At 44.6% G+C, this 23708-nt stretch overlaps 2 protein-coding genes across 5 annotated transcripts; one reads left to right on the top strand and one right to left on the bottom strand.

The window, feature by feature from the left end:
* Window positions 1–560: 560 nt before the first annotated feature.
* On the bottom strand, window positions 561–8042 carry aldh16a1 (aldehyde dehydrogenase 16 family, member A1). Its single transcript, XM_047343946.1, has 17 exons — window positions 7870–8042; window positions 6440–6539; window positions 6062–6188; window positions 5788–5945; window positions 5620–5697; window positions 5187–5374; window positions 4949–5109; window positions 4708–4864; window positions 4469–4625; window positions 4153–4228; window positions 3858–3963; window positions 3364–3497; window positions 3034–3204; window positions 2387–2591; window positions 2104–2289; window positions 1904–2029; window positions 561–1804 (listed from the first exon to the last, which is right to left on the bottom strand). The coding sequence occupies exons 1-17, from the start codon at window positions 7957–7959 to the stop codon at window positions 1631–1633; spliced, it is 2394 nt and encodes a 797-aa protein (XP_047199902.1). The 5' UTR covers window positions 7960–8042; the 3' UTR covers window positions 561–1630.
* An 846-nt stretch (window positions 8043–8888) lies between these two features.
* Window positions 8889–22728, top strand: LOC118123234 (histone acetyltransferase KAT7). 4 transcript variants are annotated; one of them, XM_035180498.2, is made up of 16 exons: window positions 8889–9100; window positions 10980–11124; window positions 12573–12791; window positions 13758–14042; window positions 14140–14222; window positions 14610–14696; window positions 15298–15396; window positions 15492–15602; window positions 15702–15749; window positions 16458–16649; window positions 16747–16836; window positions 17140–17280; window positions 17579–17672; window positions 17830–17976; window positions 19021–19127; window positions 19228–22728. In XM_035180498.2, exons 1-16 carry the CDS (start codon window positions 9086–9088, stop codon window positions 19324–19326), a joined length of 1962 nt encoding a protein of 653 aa, XP_035036389.1. In that variant the 5' UTR covers window positions 8889–9085; the 3' UTR covers window positions 19327–22728. The 4 variants fall into 4 exon arrangements, with proteins under 4 accessions (XP_035036389.1, XP_035036390.1, XP_035036391.1 ...); XM_035180499.2 differs by having other exon boundaries at window positions 13761–14042; XM_035180500.2 differs by lacking the exon at window positions 15702–15749.
* The last annotated feature ends 980 nt before the right edge of the window (window positions 22729–23708 follow it).

Consider the following 23708-nt stretch of genomic DNA (forward strand, 5'->3'; position numbering starts at 1 on the left):
CAGTGCGACCTGACCTGGTCTTGTGACCAGTGAACCGTCAAACAGGAAGTGGGCGTCAGTGCTGTGCTGGATGGATCCAGTCTGAGAACAGGAACCAGTCAGTGGACGCTGGTCCTGACTCATCTCTGTGAGAGTTTGTTTCTGTTCATGTGTCTCATTCTTTAAAAGGTAAAAACTTAAAAAGTTAAACTTTGCAGAAATAGACAGAATGTTCAGTTTCAGCTGTTATCGACCTTTTAGTTAATAAACATGCTGCTGCCATTAAGGTTCAGGTTAACATACGCTGGGAAGCTCGGAGGTTTTCATTCAAACTGTGGTAACGTTTGTGTTAAATATCTTTGGATAGATCAAAAGAGTGTAATCCATAAATGTAGAAATGAACAAAGCTGTTCAGACATAATGTGAAACGTTTGCAGGCGCTGGAGGAAAACGACATTAGGATCCTTCTCATCATCCGGGAGCCGAGAACGTTATTGATGTAATATTTAAATCTGGACAACACAACATCTGGAGAGCGACACCATCAGAGAACATTAAAACACCACAAGGGAATGTGCACATCTGTGTAATTATCTTTTAATTATAGCTTTTAGACAGTGAGACTCTCTGGGAACATTCAAATTTGAAAATCATTTTTAATAAACTTGACTTGGACATGGAAAACAAATAGACTTTGATGGGAATGTTGGACTAAATGTGTTTCCATCGCTGACAGCAGCATTACACCACAGTATGTAAGAGTCAGTTCAGTGCATTACAGTATTTGTATTGACTTCACACAGGATCCATCGATCTTTGCTCCTTCATCCACTGAACTGTAAGGCAGAGGTTTCAACTTCCACACGGGAAATAAGCACCAGGTCAAAACAAACTCTGACCTTGAAGTAATGACGATGAAAGAAAAGAGGACGGAGGTCGAGACACGAGGGGACATGAGGACATCAGGTAGTTGGAGCAAAGCAACAGTCAATTAGTCCTACGAGCTAACGAGCTGCTATCTGTGTCGGGACATATTAAAAGCAGAACTGAAATATTCTTTTCTTAAGAACATTTGTTTCTGCTTCTAAATAGAAGAAGTCATGTAGTCCTGTGTGTTTCTGTTGCTTCAGTTTGATGAGGTGAAATGTAAACTGTCTTTATCACAGTGAAGCAACGAGGAATAAGCCTCATATCGATTTCTTTACCTTTTTAGTATCAGATACAGACCGGGGGGGAACTTTTCTTGTAGTTTAAAATCTCCTGTCTGTTGTTAAGTGCTTTATAAATTCAACCTGTCAGATTCTGCTCACTCACTCACAACCTGCCTAATAAATCCCTGCGGTGCAGATACAGTGGAGTAATGGAAGCTGAAGTATGTGTGATGTGGTCTGAGCTTCAGGGACCTGGTGTGAAACAGCTGAGCCTCTTCAGGGGACTTCGGGGGGGCCTCAGCTGGAGGATTACTTTCTTTTTCAAGTGCTACAGGAAGTTGTAATGGGCAGAATAACGGCAGCTGAGGAGCTTGTGGTTGAAGGAACAATTGTCTGTTCACTTTTGATTTCAAAGGCATCTGATCGTTTTCATAGGTCACAGTAAAAAGCTGTAAAACTTTCTGTAACACTTCCTTCCTCGTTCATCATCTACAGTCTCCTCACGCTGTGGGAATCCACACACTCTTCCACTGCACAGCGTTTCTCCACATTTCTTCAAGGAGTGAAGGATGCGACTGAGTCCAGTCCCTCCCCCCGTCTTCCTCGACCTTCTGGCAGACAAGCTGCAGGGTTTTGAGAGGGTTGGTGCAGGTGTACTGGAGGAACTGACAGCCCTGCAGAGGAGGAGAGAAGGAGCACGTGTGGTCGGGCTGGTTAATAACGACTGTGTCTAGATTGATAAATCTCAGGTTTCTCTTGGATTCTCTTCTTACCTCAGCACTGCCCCAGTACCAGACGGCCTTGATGACGCTGTGATTGGCCAGAGCCACTGTCAGCTGGTCCCTACTTCCTGAAATGACATTTACCAAACCTGCAGGCAGGTCTGACGCCTGGAGGACCTGCGGAGGAAGACAGTGGAGTTTACAGACACATCACCAGGTGAACACAGAGACGTCCACATCTCAACACAAACCTGAATGAAGGCCAAGGCTGCCAGTGGATACTTCTGACTGGGCACCATGATGACGGCGTTGCCGGTGGCTACGGCTGCTCCGAGAAGCGTAACCATGGAGAGGAGGGGATTCTTGTCTGGGAGGACGATGCCCACGACTCCGAGGGCTTCAGGGATGGAGAGGGCGGAGCCTGACTGTGGCATGGGCTGCAGAGGAGGGATGATGTTTGTCAGAGACTTGAAGCTGATGATTTTCTGATGCAACAACTCAAAGCACTTTTCTCTGATAAATCTTGTGCCTCACCAGAGTTGCTCCTTGGACTTTGTCACAGTACGCTGCCCAATCACTGAGCCTCGCGATGCTGAGGTCCGCCTCCTTCTCAGCCTCCCCAGCCGACAGAGCGGTGTGGACGCTGATGGACGCAGCGACGTCTCGCCTCTTTGACTCCAGGCCCTTGGCCAGAGAGTAGAGAGACTGAGCGCGTGCAGACGGACTTTTCTTCATCCAGCTAGAGGCGGGGGGGACGTTAAAAGAAATATTATCAACAAACAGTCTTTGTCTGGTTATATTTGAAAATAAGCCCATTGAGCAGAAACTGTATTTTTAAAGGCCTGTGTGTGGATTTCAGTTCTTCACACTCTGCTGATACGCACATATTTTTATGTGTCCATGACTCAGCAAATTATTTTTATCAGCTCCTAGAGTCAAGTTGTACTTTGACCGGTGATAAACACACATTCGTACACGTGTCGTAACACCTGAATGAATAAATCTCACATCTCACCTCTCGTCAGTTCAAAGGTTCACTTTAAAAATCAGGTTATAGTTTAACTTGGTCAGGGAAAGTTTTAAGATTAAGGTTCAAGTTCAAGACATCCAGAAATAATCTGATTCAAAATGCCTGTGTGTGTTTCATCAGGGAGCCAATCAGCTTCAGTGGAAACTCTCACCCGGGCTGGACTTTGATCGCAGCTTCCACAGCATTTCTCACATCTTTCCGACCTCCATCTGGACAGTAGGCCAGCACACTGCCACCTCCTGGTGGTTGCACGGCTACACTGCAGCCTGACTCTGATTTGCATGCCTTGCCTCCAACAAACTGCAGGTAGGACTTCGGAGCACTGGGGGGGAGAGACGCATGTCAGCACATGTCCAGCAAACAGATCAGTTATGTGTGACTTAAATAAGAAGAAGATGAACTTTATCTGCATTATCAATGATAGTTTGTGTGCAGCTCTGGTATCTGACACCCTGAAGTGAAGAAAGCATCACAAACCCACCTGGCAGCGTCTGAATCATCAGGAATTATCTTTGGAGACGCTGCTGTTCCAAACTTTGTGTAGTCCATAGCAACAGGGGTGGAGCGAGGAAGAGGAGAGGAGGAGCAGGGCGGGCGTAGAAACTGGTACAAGCCCTGGCAGAAAGAAGAGAGGTGGTCAACATGCAGACCAAGACTCTTCTGCCTCATGGTTTGGTTTGTAAAGCTACTTTCAGACATGCTCTGAACTCCAGATAATCTCCTGACAGTCTCCTGGTATTTGTATTGTTTGCGTCTGTCACGTGTTAGAAACGTCATCAACACACTTGTCATTATCCAGAGTTGTACTTGGGGGCTGGCAGGAGAAACTCCGGAGAAAGTGCTGATCTCTAACTCGGACGTTTGCTTTCTCACATGCAGCCGCTCCGGAGAATGTCAGGAGATTATCCGGAGTTCAGTGCAGGTCTAAAAGCAGATACAGGTGTTTCCTGTCAGAGTGAAATGACTGAAACCCACCTCCTGTCCTCCATCGGTGCAGGTGCCAGAGTCTTTGTGACCGGAGACCGGCAGACAAGGGTCTGACACCGAGTGGGAATTTACCCAAACGGAGCCAACTGACAGACTGACGAAATAAAGGAAGAGGAAAACGTCAGTGGAAAAAATAATAAGACGACATCAGAGAAGTTTTAACAAAACAGAAGTTTACAAGTGAAAAAGAACCCTCCGGCCACTGGGGGTCATAGAGGACGATTATGTGAGATGTCACTTATAACAAAGAGAAGAAGATCAAGATTAAAGTGCGTGAACGAACCTCTTTGCCGTCTCCAGAGCCAGAGTGAGGTCTTCAGTCCAGATGGAGGCTGCCAGGCCGTGAGGACTGTGGTTCCCTGTGAAAACACAAGGTGGAATATTTCACTGAACAGACAGGGAGGAGACCCCAGAACCCGCTGGAGGGACCACGTATCCCATCTGGCCTGGGAACGCCTCGGGACCCCACAGGAAGAGTTGGAAAGCTTGGCTGGGAGAAGGGATGTCTGGGACACCCTACCTGGTCGACTACGCAGTAAGCAGCACTGTACAACAAACTTCTTCACTGCCAACATCAGTGTCCACAGATGTCTCCTTACCCAGCGTCACTGCTTCTGTGTTGCTCCTGAAGGTCATGAGAGGGAGCAGCGGTCCAGGAGAAGGGTTGACCACAAAAGGAGAAGAGGGGGCGGCCCCACAGAGAACGGTGGGAGGGTACAGGTCACCTGACGGAGGAGCAGCGCACGACTGGACCAGCTGTGGAAATGAAAGTCGTTTACTGGTTTAGCAACATACAGAAAGTCACTGCACAGCTCGTCCTCAACTGGTTCTGTCTTACCTTGGCCCCCTGCTGCTGGGCCTCCTGTACTGCAGCCTCCACCAGGACTCTGTCTGCTTCACTGGGCAGAGCAACACACTTCCTCCCGGCCATACGCACCCTGAGACGGGCCACAACGCCGTCCACCACACTCTCCTGCACACACAACACCCAGTGACCTGGGGGGAGAGGAGGAGGGTTAGGAGGTGTCTTCAGGGCGGGGGTCTGAAGTGATGAAACAAGGATTCTTTTGAAGTGAACCACCTCTTTCTTCTTTTTGAAGGCTGCCTCTATCACTCCATCCACCGCGCTGTCGATGTCAGCGGACTCAAAAATGATGAAGGGACATGTGGCCCCGATGCAGGGGAAGACAGAGACGGGGACACCCATCCCTGCTGTGGCCTTGCACAGCATCACTCCATCCTGGACCAGGAACAAAGGGTGTGTTGATTTAGGAAATTGTGTTAAAAACGGTAAAACCACATTTCTCTTTCACACACCTGCTTGTTGCCACAGTAGCTGACGTAGCCGATGCTCGGATTCTGGGCCACTTTGGCACCCAGCAACGTGTCACTTCCTGTTAAAACATTAAGAGCCCCGGCAGGAAGTCCTGCACAGGTAAAGAGCTGAGCCAACAGGAGCGCTGGAGGGGCGGAGCTCTGACCAGGGACAACGATGACAGCGTTTCCTGGGAGGAGGCAGGATTCACTTATTTAAAAACACCTCGTAAAACAATTCTGAATAAACATTACCAAAAGAAAACTTGCATTAGAGCTGCAGCAATTTATCGATTGACCTTTAATCTGCAACTGCTCTGATGACAAATTAACCATTTATTTGATATTTCAGCTGTTGTTGCTTGTCTTCATATAAATGTGTTTTCTTGAGAAAGAAGACGGATCATGTCTTTCTCTTAAAGACGTTGTGTCTTACCCATGGCCAGAGCTGGCAGGACTTTGAGCATCAGGGAATAAAGAGAACAGTCGTCAGAGACAACAACAGCCACCACACCTGGGAGAGACGGAAACAGAAACGTTAACCCTACATCAAGCAAAGAGACTAAATGAAATGACTCCTTGGTGTAAGTTCCTGTTCCCGCACCCAGAGGAGTCCAGCTGGTGATGAGAGTGTCCCTGAGCTGAGCCCAGCTGCTGTAGTACTGCAGCAGTCGGACCAGGGTGGAGGACGAGCAGGACGCCTCGCACAGCTCGCACAGCTCCGACACACACTGGGTGTGCTGCCCGAGGACGCTCACCAGCCTGTTGACCAGAAAGAAAACCAGTTCACACTTTTCTTACCGCTGTATGTTGGATTTCTGTTGTATTATGTTGTTTTATAACTGTTGGATGTTTTTAATGCACTGAGTCTGTCCTACCTGAGCAGAACTTTAGCTCTGTTGTAGCACGTCATCCCGCTCCAGGCTCGCTGGCCAGTAACAGCCGAGGCGGCACACTGGGAAACATCGTCCTCAGCAGCACACACCAGGCTGCACACGTTCCCACCTGGAGATCAGAGCGTTACACCATCTGCTTCATTATAGAACTGAATCTTTAAAGCTCCGACCAGAGGGAGGCACTTATTCTGATTAATCACGTCTGGATGTTCAGGCTCAAGTAGAGACTTGTTTTTATGTGGATTGTTGATCGTGTGCAGTAACGATTGATTTTTAGCAAACATGCGTATTGATTTTGTGTGTTTGTTGCAGACCGCATGTTCGTGGTTTACATCAGACTGTTTGAATCCCTGCTGTTACCTTTCGAGTCGGTCAGGGAGCGAGTCTGTCGGTCGGCTGCTCGGACGAACTCGCCGTCGATGAACAGACCCAGAGAACGAGAGTGATGATCCAACCAGGCCTGGTGGAGGAGAAATGACTTCTGTTAACTGCAACAACACAAAACACCCAAATACAGCCGCTCACTGGCGTCCGTGACAACCTGCACGTGAGAGAACCAGGATTCAGATGAGTTCTACACAGCAAATTAACAAACAAGGACGTATCTGCATCGATTATATTTTATGTTGAAATATGGAAAAAGCTAATCATCATTTATACAACATGTTAAATATGTAGTAACACTGTAACATCACTGTAACAGCTGTTCTTATTCATACAAGAGGATATATACTAAATATATTTTTGGAGCAGATATCCCAGGTGTGATTTTGAGCTGACGACCCGATCTGCTCACATATCATTGGTCAGGAAGACGCCGCCTCTGCTGTGACGGAGCGACGGCCGACAGGGCAGCAGGAGAGAGTCAACTATTTACAGACACTAAACCAAAGTACACGGCCGAATCTCTCTGAAGCACAGAGACAGAGCTCTGAAGTAAATCTGTTGTTTCTGTGTTTCCTTTGAAATGGAAGGTCACCTGTCAAGTGGTTCAACAGCAAATTCAGTGTTTCACTCTTGACGGACTCCAAAGAGACTAAAATAAAAACAATAATATCATGGATCCTACATTTTCTTCAATGTAACTCAACACTGTCTTTCCCTGAATGTCTGGTTAATGTTCACATCATCTTCTCCACAGGTGACGTTAAACAACTGTCACAGGTGAGGAAGGTCATTTATAGACTGTAAATAAAGATCCTGCCTCCTCCATGTTAGAGGATGGGACATGGCCCAAACCTAAAAAGTCAAAATGATCTTGATTAGATTTTGAGCTTGTTGTGTCTTTATTGTAATTTTACAACAAAGACACAACAAGCTCATAATTCTGAACAGATAAACTATTTTCTTTTTACAGTGTATAGATTCTTCTTAATTCCATTCATATATATTTTATATTCCTTACACTTACACTGCCTGTGTTGACTCTTGCTGCTGTAATATTGCAAATGTCCCACTTATCTTATCTTATCTTAGTTGTATAACTAGTTCTGTGTGACTTTCCTTTGTAATAACACAACATTTCCCTAAAAACTTAGAGGTAAAACTTTATCCTCCGCATCAGATGAGCTGCTCCTGTTCTCCACATCTGGACTCAACCCGTCCAAACATCTGGCTGCACTCACACGTCACATGTCAGCCTTGTGACTGACAGTTAATGAGGATCACGTGGGACAGTGCGGCGGCTACATGCTAACACAGCTGAGCAGGAACACACACACACGTTTCCTCACCGTCAACAACACAACACAGTTTAATATCAGGTTGAAACAGGAAGCTGGGGAGCTCACCTGAGCTGTGGCGCAGCTGGACGCGGCTGCAGGTCCGTACTCCATGTTCTGAAAGATACTGAACACTGTGCTGGAGCTGCTAGCAGCCATGCTCCTCAGAGATCAGCTGTGAGCGAGTGTGGAGGGAGAGCGAGCTGCTGGGAAGCTAACTCAGCTAGCTGCAGGAGCTAACACACAGAGGGGAGAGGGGACAGAGCTCTCACTCAGACTCAAATATAATACCCTGTCAGAGACTGGTGCAGCGCGAGAGGCGTCACTCCCACACACTTCGGGTGTTTCCCTTTTATTATCCACCCTTTATTTCAAACCGTGCAATAAAAAAAATTATAATAATAACTTTTGTTGTATAGCACTGTTCTTAACAAGGTTACAAAGTGTTTCACAAAATACATGGCAGTAAAATGAATGAACTACAATGAAAAGGTGTTCAAAGTTGTATTTAACACAGGGTGAAGAGTACAGTGAAAAGGGTTGGACAGGAAGAAACTGCTCAGCTCAGCAGTGCAATAGTTCAACTACTATAAAAGCAATGTAGAAAGAGCTCACTGTAAAAAAGTCAAATATAATACAGAACTATAACTATACATTCAAAGGTGCAGTGGGACTTTCATTGCAGATGATGTAACAACTTTTACTGTATGGAGTGTGTGTGTGTGTGTGTGTGTGTGTGTGTGTGTGTGTGTGTGTGTGTGTGTGTGTGTGTGTGTGTGTGTGTGTGTGTGTGTGTGTGTAATAGAGCAGTAACTAAAAGATAAAATTAAAGGATATAAATCATTAATACAGACTAAGTGCAGAAATAGAAGGACGCCCATCTGGAGTCTAGATCTAAAGAGGATATGGAGTAAATATCTATTCAGAAAACAGAGTGATTGTTATGAACAGCTGATTTGATGTTTGTTTATAAACTTTGTACCATTATGACGATTCAATCACTTTAATATTGTGTAATAGTGTTTGATTGGGGATTTTAAATATCTGGAACCAAACAGTCACAGCCGCGTGTTCCACCCGGAGGCATTTTGTCGACGCACCTGAAAAAACGACCGGGTTGCGCGGTGCTCACCAGGAAGTGCGAAGAGACAGATGTGTCTCCTGTCCCAGCTCAGTTGTCTCATGTCTGCGGGTTCATCCCTGTCCCTGTTGACCCCCCCCTGAGCCCACTCGCCCAGAGAAGACGGGACCGCGAGCCGCCGGAGGACAGACGGTCTTTTGAACAATGCCCCGCAGAAAGGTAAGGCTGCTGTGAGCTGCAGCTCGGACACACAACAACAACAACAACAACAACAACAACAACAGCAGCAGGACGCCACGGCTAACGTTGGCTAACATCCCGCTTGTGTGTGTTGATCTGTGGCTGTGCGACACACACTCAGTGAGTTAATGAGAGTGTGTGTGTGTGTGTTGATTCTCAGCTGCCATGTTGTGTGTCTGCTACACGCTAAGCTAACGCCTGTTTCCTGCTGAGTGGCGGGTGTGTGTGGTTGTTGCGGACGCGGTGTGTCTCCTCGGACCCGCAGAGATGTGCACACTTGTGCGACGGGACTTCGGGTTGTGTGTTTGTGACGCTGGTTCCCGGTGGACGTCGCTAACGTGGAGGGGAAACGGGAACGAGCTGTTCTTTTGGTGGCGTGCGTGAAACGCGGCGTCCCGCACCAAAACAACGCTGTGATTGGTCAGAACGGGGAAAGCGTCGCGGTGATTGGTTCGGCCCTCCCAGTCCCCGCCCCCTCGTGAATGTCATTGGTCCCCTGTGAAGCTGTCAAACACGTTGGTGCTCCGTGTTGTTGTTTGTCTCACAGCACGAAACACATGAATTTAGATGGATTCAGATGAAAAGAACATTAACTGAGATATTATCAATATTTATTTTGCACATGTTCGTCCTAGAAATTATTATTCATGTGCAATTTCATCATATGTTCAAAGTCATGGGCAATATTCTCTATTATTAACCATATTATCTGCTTCACGTACCTTAATTTCCTTTCTTTTAGTTTCTATACCATTCACATTTTTCTATATTTTTAATATTTCCTTACAGTATTAAGTATTATTATCCTTAAGTTCTTACTGATGCCTAGTTTTGACTCTTGCTGCTGTAATATTGCAAATGTCCTCATTGTGGGACTAATAAAGGATTAACTTATCTTATCTTATTGTTGTTTCCATTTGGCACATTCTGCATTTACTCCGTATACACATTATACTTTATATTTTCAGACTTAATACTCTATTGTATATTGTGTATATTGTGTATATTGTACTGTAATCTTGGATATGTTGTTATATTAGATAATGCATGAGTTAATTTACATGCACTGGTTTAGGGCATCGTCCCATGTAAAACTCTATCATTTAGATTTTAGACAAGGGGAATATGTAGTAAGAAAATACAAATAAGATTAGAAACAGAATAAAAATAGTAATTTTATATACAATGTCTGGTAATTTTATAAATGTGCAATATCAAGATAAAAGTCGTGTTATTGTAATTGTACAATATGTGCAGCAGCTTTTCTTGGGTTTATAAACAAATGGAATCAGTGAAATGCATAAAAAATATCGATGCGTCATATTTCCTGAGATGATATTTTGCAGCTGTGACTTCAGTGGGTGCACGCGCCCCACATGCAGCATGTTCCCTGAAATGCAAATGACGTGTTGTTGGGTGCTCTTCACCCCACCCCCCACCCACAGCCGGGCTGGAGGAGAATCTGAGCCTCAGCTTGCAGCCTCACTTCACTCGCTCCGCGTGCAGCTCGCTGTAATTAGGACATTTCATGTATTCATTTGTTCACTTAGGATGTTTGGAAATAAGAATTAATCGATTTAACAGATTAAGATATATTATATGTTATGTATATCTACATTATACGTGGTTTATGACCTGGGCTCGGGACATTGTCAGGTGTTTGAGCATCGCGATGAGAGGCTGCAGAGGAGATGTGACGGGGTGATGTTCCTCCCTCAGAATGGGATCTTTGTTGAATTATCCGCTGGTAAAACAAAAGAACCCAAACAGAACCACACGCGCATTAGGACTGGAGCTCCGGTCACTGGCCGCGCACAGCTCCGCGTGAAGTGACGCTGCCTCTGCTCGTTGTTTCCAGAGAACCGCCGGAAGCAGCTCGGACGGGACCGAGGACTCGGACTTTTCCGCCGATCTCGAACAAGTCGAAGTTTCCGAGAGCGCGCACCGGCGCAGCAGCACGCGCCTGACCCGCGCGTCCCTGCGCCTCAGCCGAAGCTCACAAGGTAAAAAGTTTGACGGAAGATGATAAATTACAGGAGACACACGAAGTCACGTACACCTCGTGAAGCTATTATACAGTAATAACCCATAGAGAAACAAGAAAGACTTTACAATAAGAAGAATAATCAGTTCTAAAGCACAAATGGTAAAAATACAGAAGGAAGTACACAAATAATAATGGTAATATAATAATACAGATAAAAGAAAAATAATAACCTGGCCTTACAAGTGAATTCAGTTAAAAGAAGACACCCTCTTAGTCTGACTTACTTCCTCAGGAAACGAGTTCATAATAAGTTTATAAGAATGAAATATTTCCATCTACTGCAGAGAAGGAACAATCTATGAGGCCTTTTAACCTTTAGCATCTTTAAACCATTTTATTTTACCTTTAATATAAAACCAGGGTTCACACTTTTATCTTGTTTTAAACTTTAGAAAGTTAGAGGAACCGTTTTTCCTTGTGAGTATAATCAAACTTTTTTAATTATATCACAGTTGGGTTTTTTGTGCACTCTTCTGTTTATCATACATATTTTATCTCCACACAAACCAAATCTGTCTACATGCAGTGTAATCCAGTTAATGTGAGTCCTTACTATGAGATATCTTCATCCAGAGACCACCTCACACTGGCTTTCATATATGAGCAGTGATAAAGCATGAATGGGTTGAGACAGCCTGACCCCCCACCACAGGCACACAAACACACCCTGTGTGACCTGGTTCTGCTGTGCCAGAGGGGATTCACTACAGAGAAAGAAAGGCCGACACTGTTTCCTCTGCTTTTTGTTGCTGAGAGAAGTACGAGTCCTCACAGAGGCACAGCACAGAGTTCGCTCCAGACATAAGTGGATTCAGAAGTTCAGTCCTCCTCCCTGTGGTGGGATTAGACTCCTCACAACCATTGAGGCCGTTCGCAAAACAAGTAACTCCTTCTTCTTCTTCTTACCATTTTTGTTTGGAGTTGCTCAGACTACTAATCTAGAATCTGGAAAACATTGAATGCATCTGCTCTATAAAGGTCTCTGCACTCCAGCAGTGCTGCAACCAACAGTTATCTTCAATATCATGTCACTGTTTATTGTCAGCAACAGTCAGATATTCAGAGAAGATAATTAACCTTGACTATGTTTACACGGACATTCAAAATGATTGACCTTGTTCAGAATAAGACATTATTGTAAGACTCCTAAGTCTCCTAATAAGACTCCTCTCTCTCCCTCCTCTCCTCCTCTCCTCTCCTCTCCTCTCCTCTCCTCTCCCTCTTCCTCTCCTCTCCTCTCCTCTCCTCCTCCTCCTCTCCTCTCCTCTCCTCTCCTCTCCTCTCCTCTCCTCTCCCTCTCCTCCCTCTCCCCTCCTCTCCTCTCCTCTCCTCTCCTCCTCCTCTCCCTCTCCTCCCTCTCCTCTCTCCTCCTCTCCTCTCCTCTCCTCTCCTCTCCTCTCCTAGATAACGGCAGCTCAGTGCGGAGCAGTTCTCCTGCAGCAGTGGGATCCGATGAAGGCCTGGACTCAGCATCGGAGCCGGCAGCGCGCTCAGCAGTGACGGCGTCCGTCTTCTCCTCCGGGCGCAGGGTCACACGCAGCCAACAGGGGGCGACAAACAACACAACCAAAAGATACCCGCTGCGTCAGAGTCGGTCGTCTGGGTCCGACACTGAGGCTAATGGTGAGAGGATGCGAAGGAGGAGTAAAGGAACAGACTGATGAGTAGATGAGGGAGTTGAGTTGGGAAGGAGGAGAGAACAAGGAATGACATTAAGATGAGAGGGGGGAGGGGGGTCTATCTGTGTGGGCCCTTCATTCATTGTGGTGCTAATATCATCAGGCCTGTCTGTTATCACAGCTTGTTCCTGATCATAAAGAAAACAAATGTGTCTGAGCTCAGATCCAGGACGTGTGTTGTCACTGGAATGAATGAATGACCTCACGCAGACAGGAGCTGTTGTTGTCTCACTTCAGCCACTGGAAGGAAAAGCACGTTCATCTGTAATTAGTTTGTGAGCTTATTCAATTTGATCATTCATCATCTTAACAGTGAGTCATATTGTGAGAAGATAGTAAGTGTGATGTCACAATACACAGTTAATCATGATTTATAATAATCATAATTAACCATCATTTTAATTACGTCTCACAAACCTAATTTATTCGCTCAATACAAAAAGATAACGGATGTTAAGTTGTGGACAGTAACACATGTGAAATATGAGTGTGGAGTTAATGTGCTCAAATTAAAATTAAAGGCAGAAATGACATGGATAAAAATGTATCATATAATTTAGTTATTAAAATAACTAGTAATGTTAAAAAATGTAATGTATTACATATCTGTTTACAAATTAAAAACAACAAGGGCCATAAAAAGGTCCCCAGTAGAATGTTATATCAAATGTTAAAAGAAAATGTATTCATTGGAACATTTGTTGATGAAGAAAGTTAAAAATCTGTAATCAAATTATATAATATAATAATAAATTCAATATGTTACTGTCACAGATAATTAGCACTTTTAACAAACAATGAATCCTCACTAGTAAACAATAACTAAAATAACAACATAACAATTATCATAAAGTGTTTTTACTTTACAGTGTCTATGTCTGTCCATCTTTTCTTGTCCTGATTGGCTCAGCAGATCTAAAGCCGTCCGAGGACCGGGACGAGACCCCTCCCCGCACCCCAACAGGCAACGCCCCTTCCTCAGAGTCAGACATCGAGGTTTCCAGCCCGAGCAACGACCTCGTGTCTTCCAGCAACGATATTGTAGTTTCACAAGAGGAGGACGAGAGATTGGCTAAAGAGCTGTCACTCAAAGAGGCCGCCGCCCATGACCTCTCTCACCGGCCCAAGCGACGGCGCTTCCACGAGAGCTACAACTTCAACATGAAGTGTCCGACGCCCGGGTGCAACTCGCTGGGTGAGGGCAACACAGCTGCAATGGCTTCCTGCTCTTATAGACCTTCTCTGAGCATCCTGTCTTTATTTGTCCTTCCCTCTCTGTCCCTCCACATCAGGTCACCTAACAGGGAGACATGAGAGACACTTCTCCATATCAGGATGTCCTCTCTACCACAATCTGTCTGCGGACGAGTGCAAGGTACACATGCACACACATAGAATCCACCGTGTTGCTTTAAAACAGAAGCTGTGACCATTTAGTTTTGTCTGTAATCTTAAAGTTTCTCTTCTGTCATTTTATTTTGTGGTATTTTTCGACAACTATCTGACACATTGAGGTAAAAAAAACAAGCTGCATTTCTTCTACTACCGTTTAGTTTCTTGCTCATTGTCAAACCAAGATTCTTTAGTGTTGATATCTCACTGCGACCAAGTGTCCAGTGGATGAAACTGAAGCAATCCAACAGAATCAAATTGAAATAGTCAAGCTGTGAAGCCTCCAGGAAGGTGGGGGTGGCTGTGCCATGTTTCTGCTGCAGGGCTGCTTGTGAGTGGTTGGTGGCAGACAGTGTTGATGTTTTGTCAGGGCAAGGCATCGACCCGCGACAAACAGGCTGAGGAGAGGACACTGTCGCACCGTCAGGATGAGAACAGACATTCCACAAGAAACCAGGTAACGCACAACACACACAAGTGCATCGGGCAAACGTGACGCACGCTCACACGTAAAAACACACAGGTGCACAAACCCTTCCTCCTTTTTCTGTTGGATTTCACCTGTCTGACTCACTTCATCGTGAGCTGAAGGTGTATTTGTGTGTCTGTGTGCACTGAGGGGAATCCCCCTGCATTACTCTTAAAGCAGCAACTCCTCCAGTGAAAGATCGGATGGCTAAGTTGGCCAGATGTTCAGAAGGCACCTTATGAAATGTATATACACAATATACCATAAGAAACGTGTACTAAATGGTAACATACACACCGTGCAATCCATAATGTTGCAGCAAAACACATGTTAGACAAATGTAATCCATAAAATCTTAAAGGAAGGAGGAAGGGGGGGGGTTTAAGGACAGGAATGATATGGAACAAGAAAAAGATGAACATACTGCAACATATTGGTTATTGCATCAACAGAAAACACAAACATAATTGCAAAAGTTGTCCGTGTTTCACAAGCGACCTCAGTGAGTAACTCTGCTCGTTTCATTCTCACTCCCTTAAAAGGTAGAGGGGTCAAAACTGCCTTTTTTGAAAGGTTTGTCTGTTTCCAGGCTCCGACAGAGCGGCAGCTGCGCTACAAGGAGAAGGTGACGGAGCTGAGGAGGAAGAGGAACTCTGGCCTCAATAAGGAGCAGAAGGAAAAGTACATGGTAAGTGGGCGAGGACTGAACGTGTGTGTCAAACATAAGCATTTGTCCATATTGTATTTTGAGAGTCTTTGTTCTTGCCGCCCCTGCTTGTACAGGAACACCGTCAAAGCCACGGGGCGAGCCGGGAGCCGCTGCTGGAGAACATCACCAGCGACTACGACCTCGAGCTGTTCAGGAAAGCGCAGGCACGTGCCTCGGACGACCTTGTAAGAGAGAAAACTCATCATCATCCCCCTCGCTGTTCCCCTTCCTCCTTATTTTTTGTCCCCTCTTTTCTGCCTTACTCCTCTTCTTCTCTGTTTCAGTCTGCAAACCCTCCTCTGCAGCCAAAGGAGGAGTCTGAGATATTTTTGGTAGTTTGGAGAATCACTTCCTGTTGTTCTGTATTTTCTTGCTCTGTTAGACTCGTTCAGATGAGACAGCTTTGTTATTTTCAATCCGGCTTCTCGTCAAACCTTCACAGTAACGTTTGAGCCTCTGAGGTACAAAAGGCAGACGCTCACTTTCTAGTGCAAACACTATATTTAGATATATGACAGGCCTCCCCAGCTGTCATTGGTTTCACTGCTAAATAACCTTTAAAAAGTAATTCATCAATTAGCATGTTTAAAATGTCTTTGTTCTTTTTGTCTTTGTTGTAGTGGCATGGTAATGATGGTAGTTAATCTTAAACTTGTCCCTATTCAAAGCTTTAAACATCGTTTACATCTAAAGTCCAGTTTTAGAGATTTAGAAAATAACGTCCCTGAAAATCCTTTAATAGACACGACATGTTGTGTTTCCTTCATATGAAGCCTTTTCCTGTTTGTTCCTCATCCTATGGTTTCCCAGCATCTTTAAATTTCTTTTGTTGATTTTTCTGTGACTGGTTTCCTCCACTGAGGTTCCTCCTAAGTTTGATCTTTGGCTCAACAGATCCTCTTCCCTGCATAATTGAGATCTCTTCCTCTTCCTCTCCCCTCTGTCTGCTCGCCTGCCCTCTCTTCTTGTCCTCTTTATACCTTGTCCCTCCGTCCCCCCGTCCCCCCGTCTCCTCCTCCCTGCTGCCGTGGCCCGTACAGGAGAAGCTCCGTCTGTCCGGTCAGGTGTCGGAAGGCAGCAACATGATAAAGACCATCGTGTTTGGTCGTTATGAGCTGGACACCTGGTACCACTCTCCGTATCCGGAGGAGTACGCCCGCCTGGGGAGGCTCTACATGTGCGAGTTCTGCCTGAAGTATATGAAGAGCCAGACCATTCTACGCAGGCACATGGTGAGGCAGCTCTCTGGAGGCACCTGCAGACCCTGACTTCTTGTTTGGTTCTGCTCAAAATACAGTGTTTGTTTGCTCTGTTTTCTTTCTGTCAAAGGCCAAGTGTGTGTGGAAGCATCCTCCAGGGGACGAGATCTACAGGAAGGGAAACATCTCCGTCTTTGAGGTGGATGGAAAGAAGAACAAGGTAAATGTCCTCCTGTCTTCCTTCCAGACGGTCCAGGAATCATTGATCCTCTCGTGTTTTATCGTAAACCTCTCGTGAAGCAAAGTGAGCTGTCAATGACTGGTGGGAGGGGGTGAGAGAGTGGAAGATAAATCCATCGTCTTGTGTTCCGCTGTGGACGGAGGCAGCCTATCTGCACCTCTTACACCTGAATGTAACACTCCTCTAAACCCAGTAATCCAGGGAACTTTTACACAAAGACACAAACACACTGACAAGAAAACACAACATTGTGTAAATCATACAGATTGTCCTTCCTCACAGATTTACTGCCAGAACCTGTGTTTGCTGGCCAAACTCTTCCTGGACCACAAGACCCTGTATTACGATGTTGAACCTTTCCTCTTCTATGTGATGACCGAAGCCGACAACACAGGCTGCCACCTCGTTGGATACTTCTCTAAGGTGCCACATGCACAGTGCGACATTTTATACGTTTGAGTTATTATTATACAGACAGACTGTGGAGACGAGAACAGAAGAAGGTTCATAAACTACTTCTGATAAATGCATCGTCCCTCAGCACATGATATTTGATTCTGTGTTTACACTGTCTGAGTTTATTCATTGCAGTGAACATCCAATAAGTCTCTGTTTTAAAATGCTTTTATATCCTCTGCCTGTGTAAATGTCACTAACCTCAACCTTGAAAACCTTGTCTCAGGTGAATGGTCGTGTTTATGGATTGATTCTCTCTCTGCAGGAGAAGAATTCTTTCCTGAACTATAACGTGTCCTGCATCCTCACCATGCCTCAGTACATGAGGCAGGGCTATGGCAAGATGCTCATAGACTTCAGTGAGTACAGACACAGTGTGTGAATTCATCTATAGCGACTCTCACACATGCACTGAACTCCGTTGCCCCCGAGGCTAATTCGAGATTGGTTGTTGTGTTACCTTGAGAGGATGTTTGACAGTGAAACTACTAAAAGCTCTAAAATGTCTTTCACCAGGTTACCTGCTGTCTAAGGTGGAGGAGAAGGTGGGTTCACCCGAGCGTCCCCTGTCCGACCTGGGCCTCATCAGCTACCGCAGCTACTGGAAGGAGGTGCTGCTGCGCTACCTGAACAATTTCCAGGGCAAGGAGATCTCCATCAAAGGTCAGGAGAGGAGCACACACCGTTATAGAAAGAGGCAGCAGCATTTCAGGGAGGGAGGACGTTTGAAATAAAACCAACTAGTAACTAGCCCCAGACTGCATGAGACTGTGTACAACTTCCTGTTGTGTGTGTGTGCACCTCTGTGAATGGATCAGAACACACCGAGTCAGTGTTAACGTGATGAATGAATGTGGACGCATACAACACTAACAGTCGTCCAGAACTAGGCCACTTCAAACCCATTCAGGGGAGCGAGCGGGAGACGGCGTGCTCATCGGCTTTCATTCTGCTGTTTCCTCCCGTTACCTGAGGAAATCCGTGTTGCTCTCGTGAAAAGAAAAATGAGATGAAGAGTCTGCCGCCATGTTGGTGGATCTGTGGGACTGTCACGAAACACAGTGGCTCTGTGAGCGAAATGCCGATAATAATAATAATCAAAAACCCTTTTTTAATATTCGACAAAGAAGTAACTACAGCAACCATCCGTGTGATGAAACTGCAAATCATTCAGTAATATCACTCTGATCCATCTCTTCAGAGCTTTTTATCTTCCTCCTTTTCTTTGGAGTCTGTTCTTTGAAAACTGTCTGCACGTCTTTTTGAATATTGACAGATGTTTTCATACAGAATAAAGGAAAGGATTTGTCTAAGTGCTCCCAGCCTGCACTCGGAGTTCTCTCAGTGTCGTGGAGATGAGCAGCTCATCACATCGCGCACACAGGGTTGTGTCATCGTTTGATTACACCACTGGGTTTCCACATTTCTGTGATTGTCATATTTTAGCATCAGCTTTATGTTGCTTTGACAACAGTAATTGTGTTTGTTCATAGTCGTTGCCAGTATCTGCTCTCGAGAGGCAGCAGCAGTCCAAAGTGAAATTCCTCAGTAACTTTGGGATAGATGATTTGGTTCCGGGCCTTCTTGTCCCCCACAGGATGAATTGTAGTAACTTTCTTTTCACAAACTTTTCATCCACAGCACCAGCCTGTTAGCTCCCAGAGTCAGTCTGACCTCCTCCCTCTGGTTTTACTCCTCTGTTCACAGAGATCAGTCAGGAGACGGCGGTGAACCCGGTGGATATCGTCAGCACATTGCAGTCCCTCCAGATGCTCAAATACTGGAAGGGAAAGCATCTGGTTTTAAAGAGACAGGTAAGAGACAAGGATCCATTTTAAAAAGTCAAACTTCCCTTCATGCTTCTAAACGCACAGGATAAGTACATTTCAATGAAGATGTTGTTCCTCCCTCTAGGACCTTATCGATGACTGGAAGGCCAAGGAGACCAAACGGGGAAACGGCAAGACCATAGATCCCACAGCCTTAAAATGGACACCTCCTAAAGGGACGTAGAGACGCTTCACACTCCAAACACCTTAAAACACACACCCAGTCCCATCCTCCGCTGTGCACTGGCATGCTCACACACCCTGAGACTAAACCCTCACACGCACTCTTGTACAAAAAGCTTTCCGCAGCTACAGTCGTCAGCTTTTACTCTGGGTTCAAGCCGTCACTGTCACGACTCGGGAAACTGACTTCAGTCCAACCAATCGTTTTAAATACGACTAGAAAAAGAAAATGAAGCACAGTTTGTTGGATGTTTCAAACATTTAAAGATCTGGTTCTGCAAAACCAAGCTTAGAATTCAATTCTTATCTGCACAGAAATATAGGTATAGAACCCAAACATGAGAATTAATGGTAGCTAAAAGTGAAACAAGCAGATGCACTGAAATCCCTGAGGTAAAGTGTAACATTAGAGTTATGCTTTCCATTTACTCGCCTCTGGCTTTATCACCACTGTCCTTCGAACAGAGTTTGAACACTATCACCTTTTACAATGACTGATACATTTAAAAATGGAGTCTGGCAAATTCTGGTAGCAGCCGTCGAGGTGCTAGCTTCACAGAGGCAAGGGGGGGGGGGCTCAGACGTGAAACAGGAATGCAAACACTGCAACACAAATACAGATGTGGACAATGACAAGAGCAGATTAACTTTTGGTTGTGTTTCCTTTGTATTGAGAGGGCGGAGACGGCAACACAATCGATTAGAGTCCCATTGTACGAAGGGGGAACAAAGGACCATGTCAAATAAATATATTCTATTGTTATTTATAAATTCATTATTTTAAGTTATCTCTCAAATTGTAATTTAATTAAACAATTCCTACATTTTATTTATGAGATAGGATTATATACGTCATGATGAACTAAGATTATTGTCCAGCGATGTAGTGATGTGTTCTCTGCAGTCGCAGCCGCTGCTCGACCTCATTTGTCAGCCGATGAGTGAAAGTAATTGTGCGTTGTTAGCGCACCTCCTTCCAGACACCAGACACCCCCGCTAATCCCATCTCCCACAGCCGGGGTCTGTGCTGCAGTTCATTCTGAGACGGAGACACGTCGGCGGCTCGCTGACACAGACCAGCTGGACGTGATTAAACTGAACAAGGGTTCAAACTGCTTCAGGGTCGTTGGGGCAGGAACCAAGACCTCGATTTATCCTCCAGGTCACCAGAGAAAACCGAGTTCCGTGATCTCAGTTAAATATTAACAATATCGTTTTTATTCTCAATGTGAAACTGCAGCTGGTTTTGGTTGAAAAGTTTATAAGAGACAAAATAAGAACAAATCAAAAATGTCCCCCAGAGGAAACAGTGGCTGTTTGAATTCAGAGCAAAAGAATTCCACTTCTCTCTCGTGCAACAAACTCACAGTGTCCCCGTATTTAACCGAGCGCCGTCGTCACTTCCCCAGGAAGCTATAGCTGCCATTGGCCATGTTTGTGCCGTGTTCTGTCACCAGGACGGGTGTCACCACGTACATTCTGTCAGTGAAGAGGAAGCTCAGCTGCTCACAAACATGTCGCTGTGTTTTCTGTGATCTTCGTGTCGACCTTGTTAAAGTTCTCAAACATATTTTACACTTTTTCTACCTCTAAGGTTTTACCACTGTACGAAAGCTCCGACGGCCCATTTCTACCGTGTTCTTTTTTTATCGTGTGTTAATGTGAAAAATATTTAGCTGTGTTTGCCCAGCAAGGTTTTTCTTTGATTAGATTTTTAAAAAAAATATGCTATTTATATTCTTAAAAAAAACGACATTAACTGCGTAGAACGTACAGTAACAGACCGAGTCTGGTGGAGGACGTCGACTCTGTGGCACTGGCTTTTATTGTGAATAGAAATATTTATTTAAAGATTCTATGTAGATTTGAATGTGTTTTAAAGAACTTACCGGAATCGCCACCTTCAAATACGACCACAGTCATTTTCCTTTCAGACCCTCACCTGTTATCAGAGGTGACGTTTGATGAATCCAAACCTCTGCACATTGTCACTGTTTGTTAACACACACGCTGCTGCAGGAGTAAACACAACAACACATCCTGTCTGCGTTGAGCCAGGGAGCGCGTTCTGCAGCTTGAGTTGCTCTGAGGACTCGTTTACATTCAGAGTTCAGAGAGAAGATCGATGCTGCTCTCACGTGTGAAGGATGAAAACAGATAACCAGGGTTCACGTTGTCGCCGGTCTCCAGCACAGGATCCATCAAACTGGCCCCTTTTACAGGTTACAGCCATTTGACCAGAGAGTCTGATTGAATCCTTTCACTCACAAAAGCCAGATGTTAGTGGTTTATTCGTGGAAAGGGGTCTTTAGGGATCTTCGGAGGTTCCTGTGGCCCGAGTCCTGCTCGCAGTCTTAATGCTGAGAGGCTTTACAGGCGACGTACTTCCTGTGGACACGTGAGAGTGGAAGCACAGTTACTCAGAAAGAAAGTGAATCTGTGTATTTCCCCCGAATGTCCAACTGGTCCTTGAAGTGTCCGACGGCAGTTGGCTGTGAAATTGAAGGTGTGTGTCCAACGACGTCAGATTGAATCAGCTTCTTTCCCATAATGCTTTGTACCTTCTGGATCTTTAGTGTCACAATTTAAAACATGGACGAATCTTTTTCTTTCACAAACTACAGACTGATTTGTTTTTTATTCTGTTGCCTTCAAAGTGCTGAGGATGTTTTTTCTCTGTGTCTTATTTTCTCGTTGTTTCAATTTGTCTGTGTTTAACCTGTTAATCTTTTTCTTTAATCTTGTGATTCATGTTCCTGTTTTCTTCAAATCTAAATATCAACAGTTTCAAACGTGATCCTTTTAGCAGCTGTTCTCAATAAACCTCTGAAACGTGCTACTGAGCTAAAGTTTGTTTACAGGAAAGTGCACTTCATTTTTAAAGGGTTTCAAAGTAAAAGTCTGTCCTTAAACAACCTCCTGATGATAAAGTTCCATATGTGTCTGTGGCAATTTAGTTTTTGCTGAGTTAACGTTGAGTTTTGCTTTCGGTGCCTCTAAGTCCATCATCTTCAGAGAGAGAATATGTTCTCACAGTTAAAACACGCGTTGGTTTCTAAACGTGTCCTTTGAGGAAACCCGTCTTTCTTGATGTCTATTTTTGTTTCTCTCGCCTGTTTTTCATCCTGTTGTCTCGTTGTCGTCCTCGGTGCCAGTGGCAGCTATAGACACGTTCAGAGCATTTCACTGATTATTCATTATCTGGCTCCCAGTTACTAACTAGAGTCCCTCCATCACCTTCCGTAGGCCAGCGAGCTGTCGTAGATCCGCTTCCTGTTCAAATGATGCACACAAAGCAGCGACACACAAACGTAGCGTGGCATCGATGTGTAGCTCAGTTGTGTTTTTTGTATTTGCTTCTACCCGTCGACTTCCTCTTCAATAAACACAAATGGTGATCTTCGATGTGTTGTTTGTGTTCTGACAGCAAAGAGAATCGTTCAGTTTCTGTGATTGACAACAAATGAACATCTGTACGTTCAGTGTTGATAAAGCGTCTACAGCTGAACCACAGAGCCCAACAAACTTCATATGTAATATAAGTGAAACACTCTTTTTAATTTATTATTCACACCGTAAACTACACAGCTCAATAAGCCCCACAAAAATAGAATCTGTACCATAACTACAGTTCCATGAGCTAATAAATGTTCTGTTGTCAGAGTATTTAAGCTGCAGAGGTTCAGAACCTGATGGATTCAAAGTGATTTATTAACTGTACAATATAAAGAAATGCTAAGATTATTACATTAGATAAACTATGAAGAGTTTGAGAGTTGAGAAATTACAGAAATAACTAAATTAAGTGATTTGAAGCTTTATTACCTTTATTTGAACTTTAATATTGTTTCTTTTAAAAAGTGGTTTCACATCCGCCGGTATTTAACCCAGAATAAAGACACACTCAGTTGATGTCATCAGCTTTAATGAATTTGGAATGAAACAAGCCAACGCCCTGAGACGACACAAGGCGTACACACGTACATAGTTTTAAATATTATTGATAATATTGATTATAATGGAGATGGATGGGCGATGGTCCTGATGTTTTCCCGTAGCGTTGAATTGATTTGAGTCCATTGCAGCAGATGTTGAGAACATCTGTCCTGAGTGTGTGATACTCGACAGTCGGTCCTGTTGCTCAGCAACGTGCGACTGTATCGGACGTTGTAGTTGAATCAGAGCTGTGATTATGGTTAAGGGGATTTTTTTTTTTTTTCATCTTTAATAAGATTCAGATTTCCACTCCTCTTCCACATCTGGAAAACAGAGACAGACGGGACAAGATTCAACCTATGAGATTATTTACTGCTTTTAAATAATAGATGATACGTTTTATTTCACTGCTTTTTAGACATTGAATGAAACCTGACTATGTCGTAA

The sequence above is a fragment of the Hippoglossus stenolepis genome, chromosome 16 (assembly GCF_022539355.2).
Source record: "Hippoglossus stenolepis isolate QCI-W04-F060 chromosome 16, HSTE1.2, whole genome shotgun sequence".
In the NCBI taxonomy this organism is placed as follows: Eukaryota; Metazoa; Chordata; class Actinopteri; order Pleuronectiformes; family Pleuronectidae; genus Hippoglossus; species Hippoglossus stenolepis.

Bases quoted from the DNA above. Each gene is read 5' to 3' on its own strand.
- aldh16a1 (XM_047343946.1), bottom strand. From the start codon at position 7,959: ATGGCTGCTAGCAGCTCCAGCACAGTGTTCAGTATCTTTCAGAACATG. The intron at 4,626-4,707 runs GTAAGACAGAAC...TCATTTCCACAG, and splicing joins CCCAGCAGCAGGGGGCCAAG to CTGGTCCAGTCGTGCGCTGC. The intron at 3,498-3,857 runs GTGGGTTTCAGT...TCTTTCTGCCAG, and splicing joins GCACCGATGGAGGACAGGAG to GGCTTGTACCAGTTTCTACG.
- LOC118123234 (XM_035180498.2), top strand. The intron at 11,125-12,572 runs GTAAAAAGTTTG...CTCCTCTCCTAG, and splicing joins CCTCAGCCGAAGCTCACAAG to ATAACGGCAGCTCAGTGCGG. The intron at 14,223-14,609 runs GTACACATGCAC...ATGTTTTGTCAG, and splicing joins TGTCTGCGGACGAGTGCAAG to GGCAAGGCATCGACCCGCGA.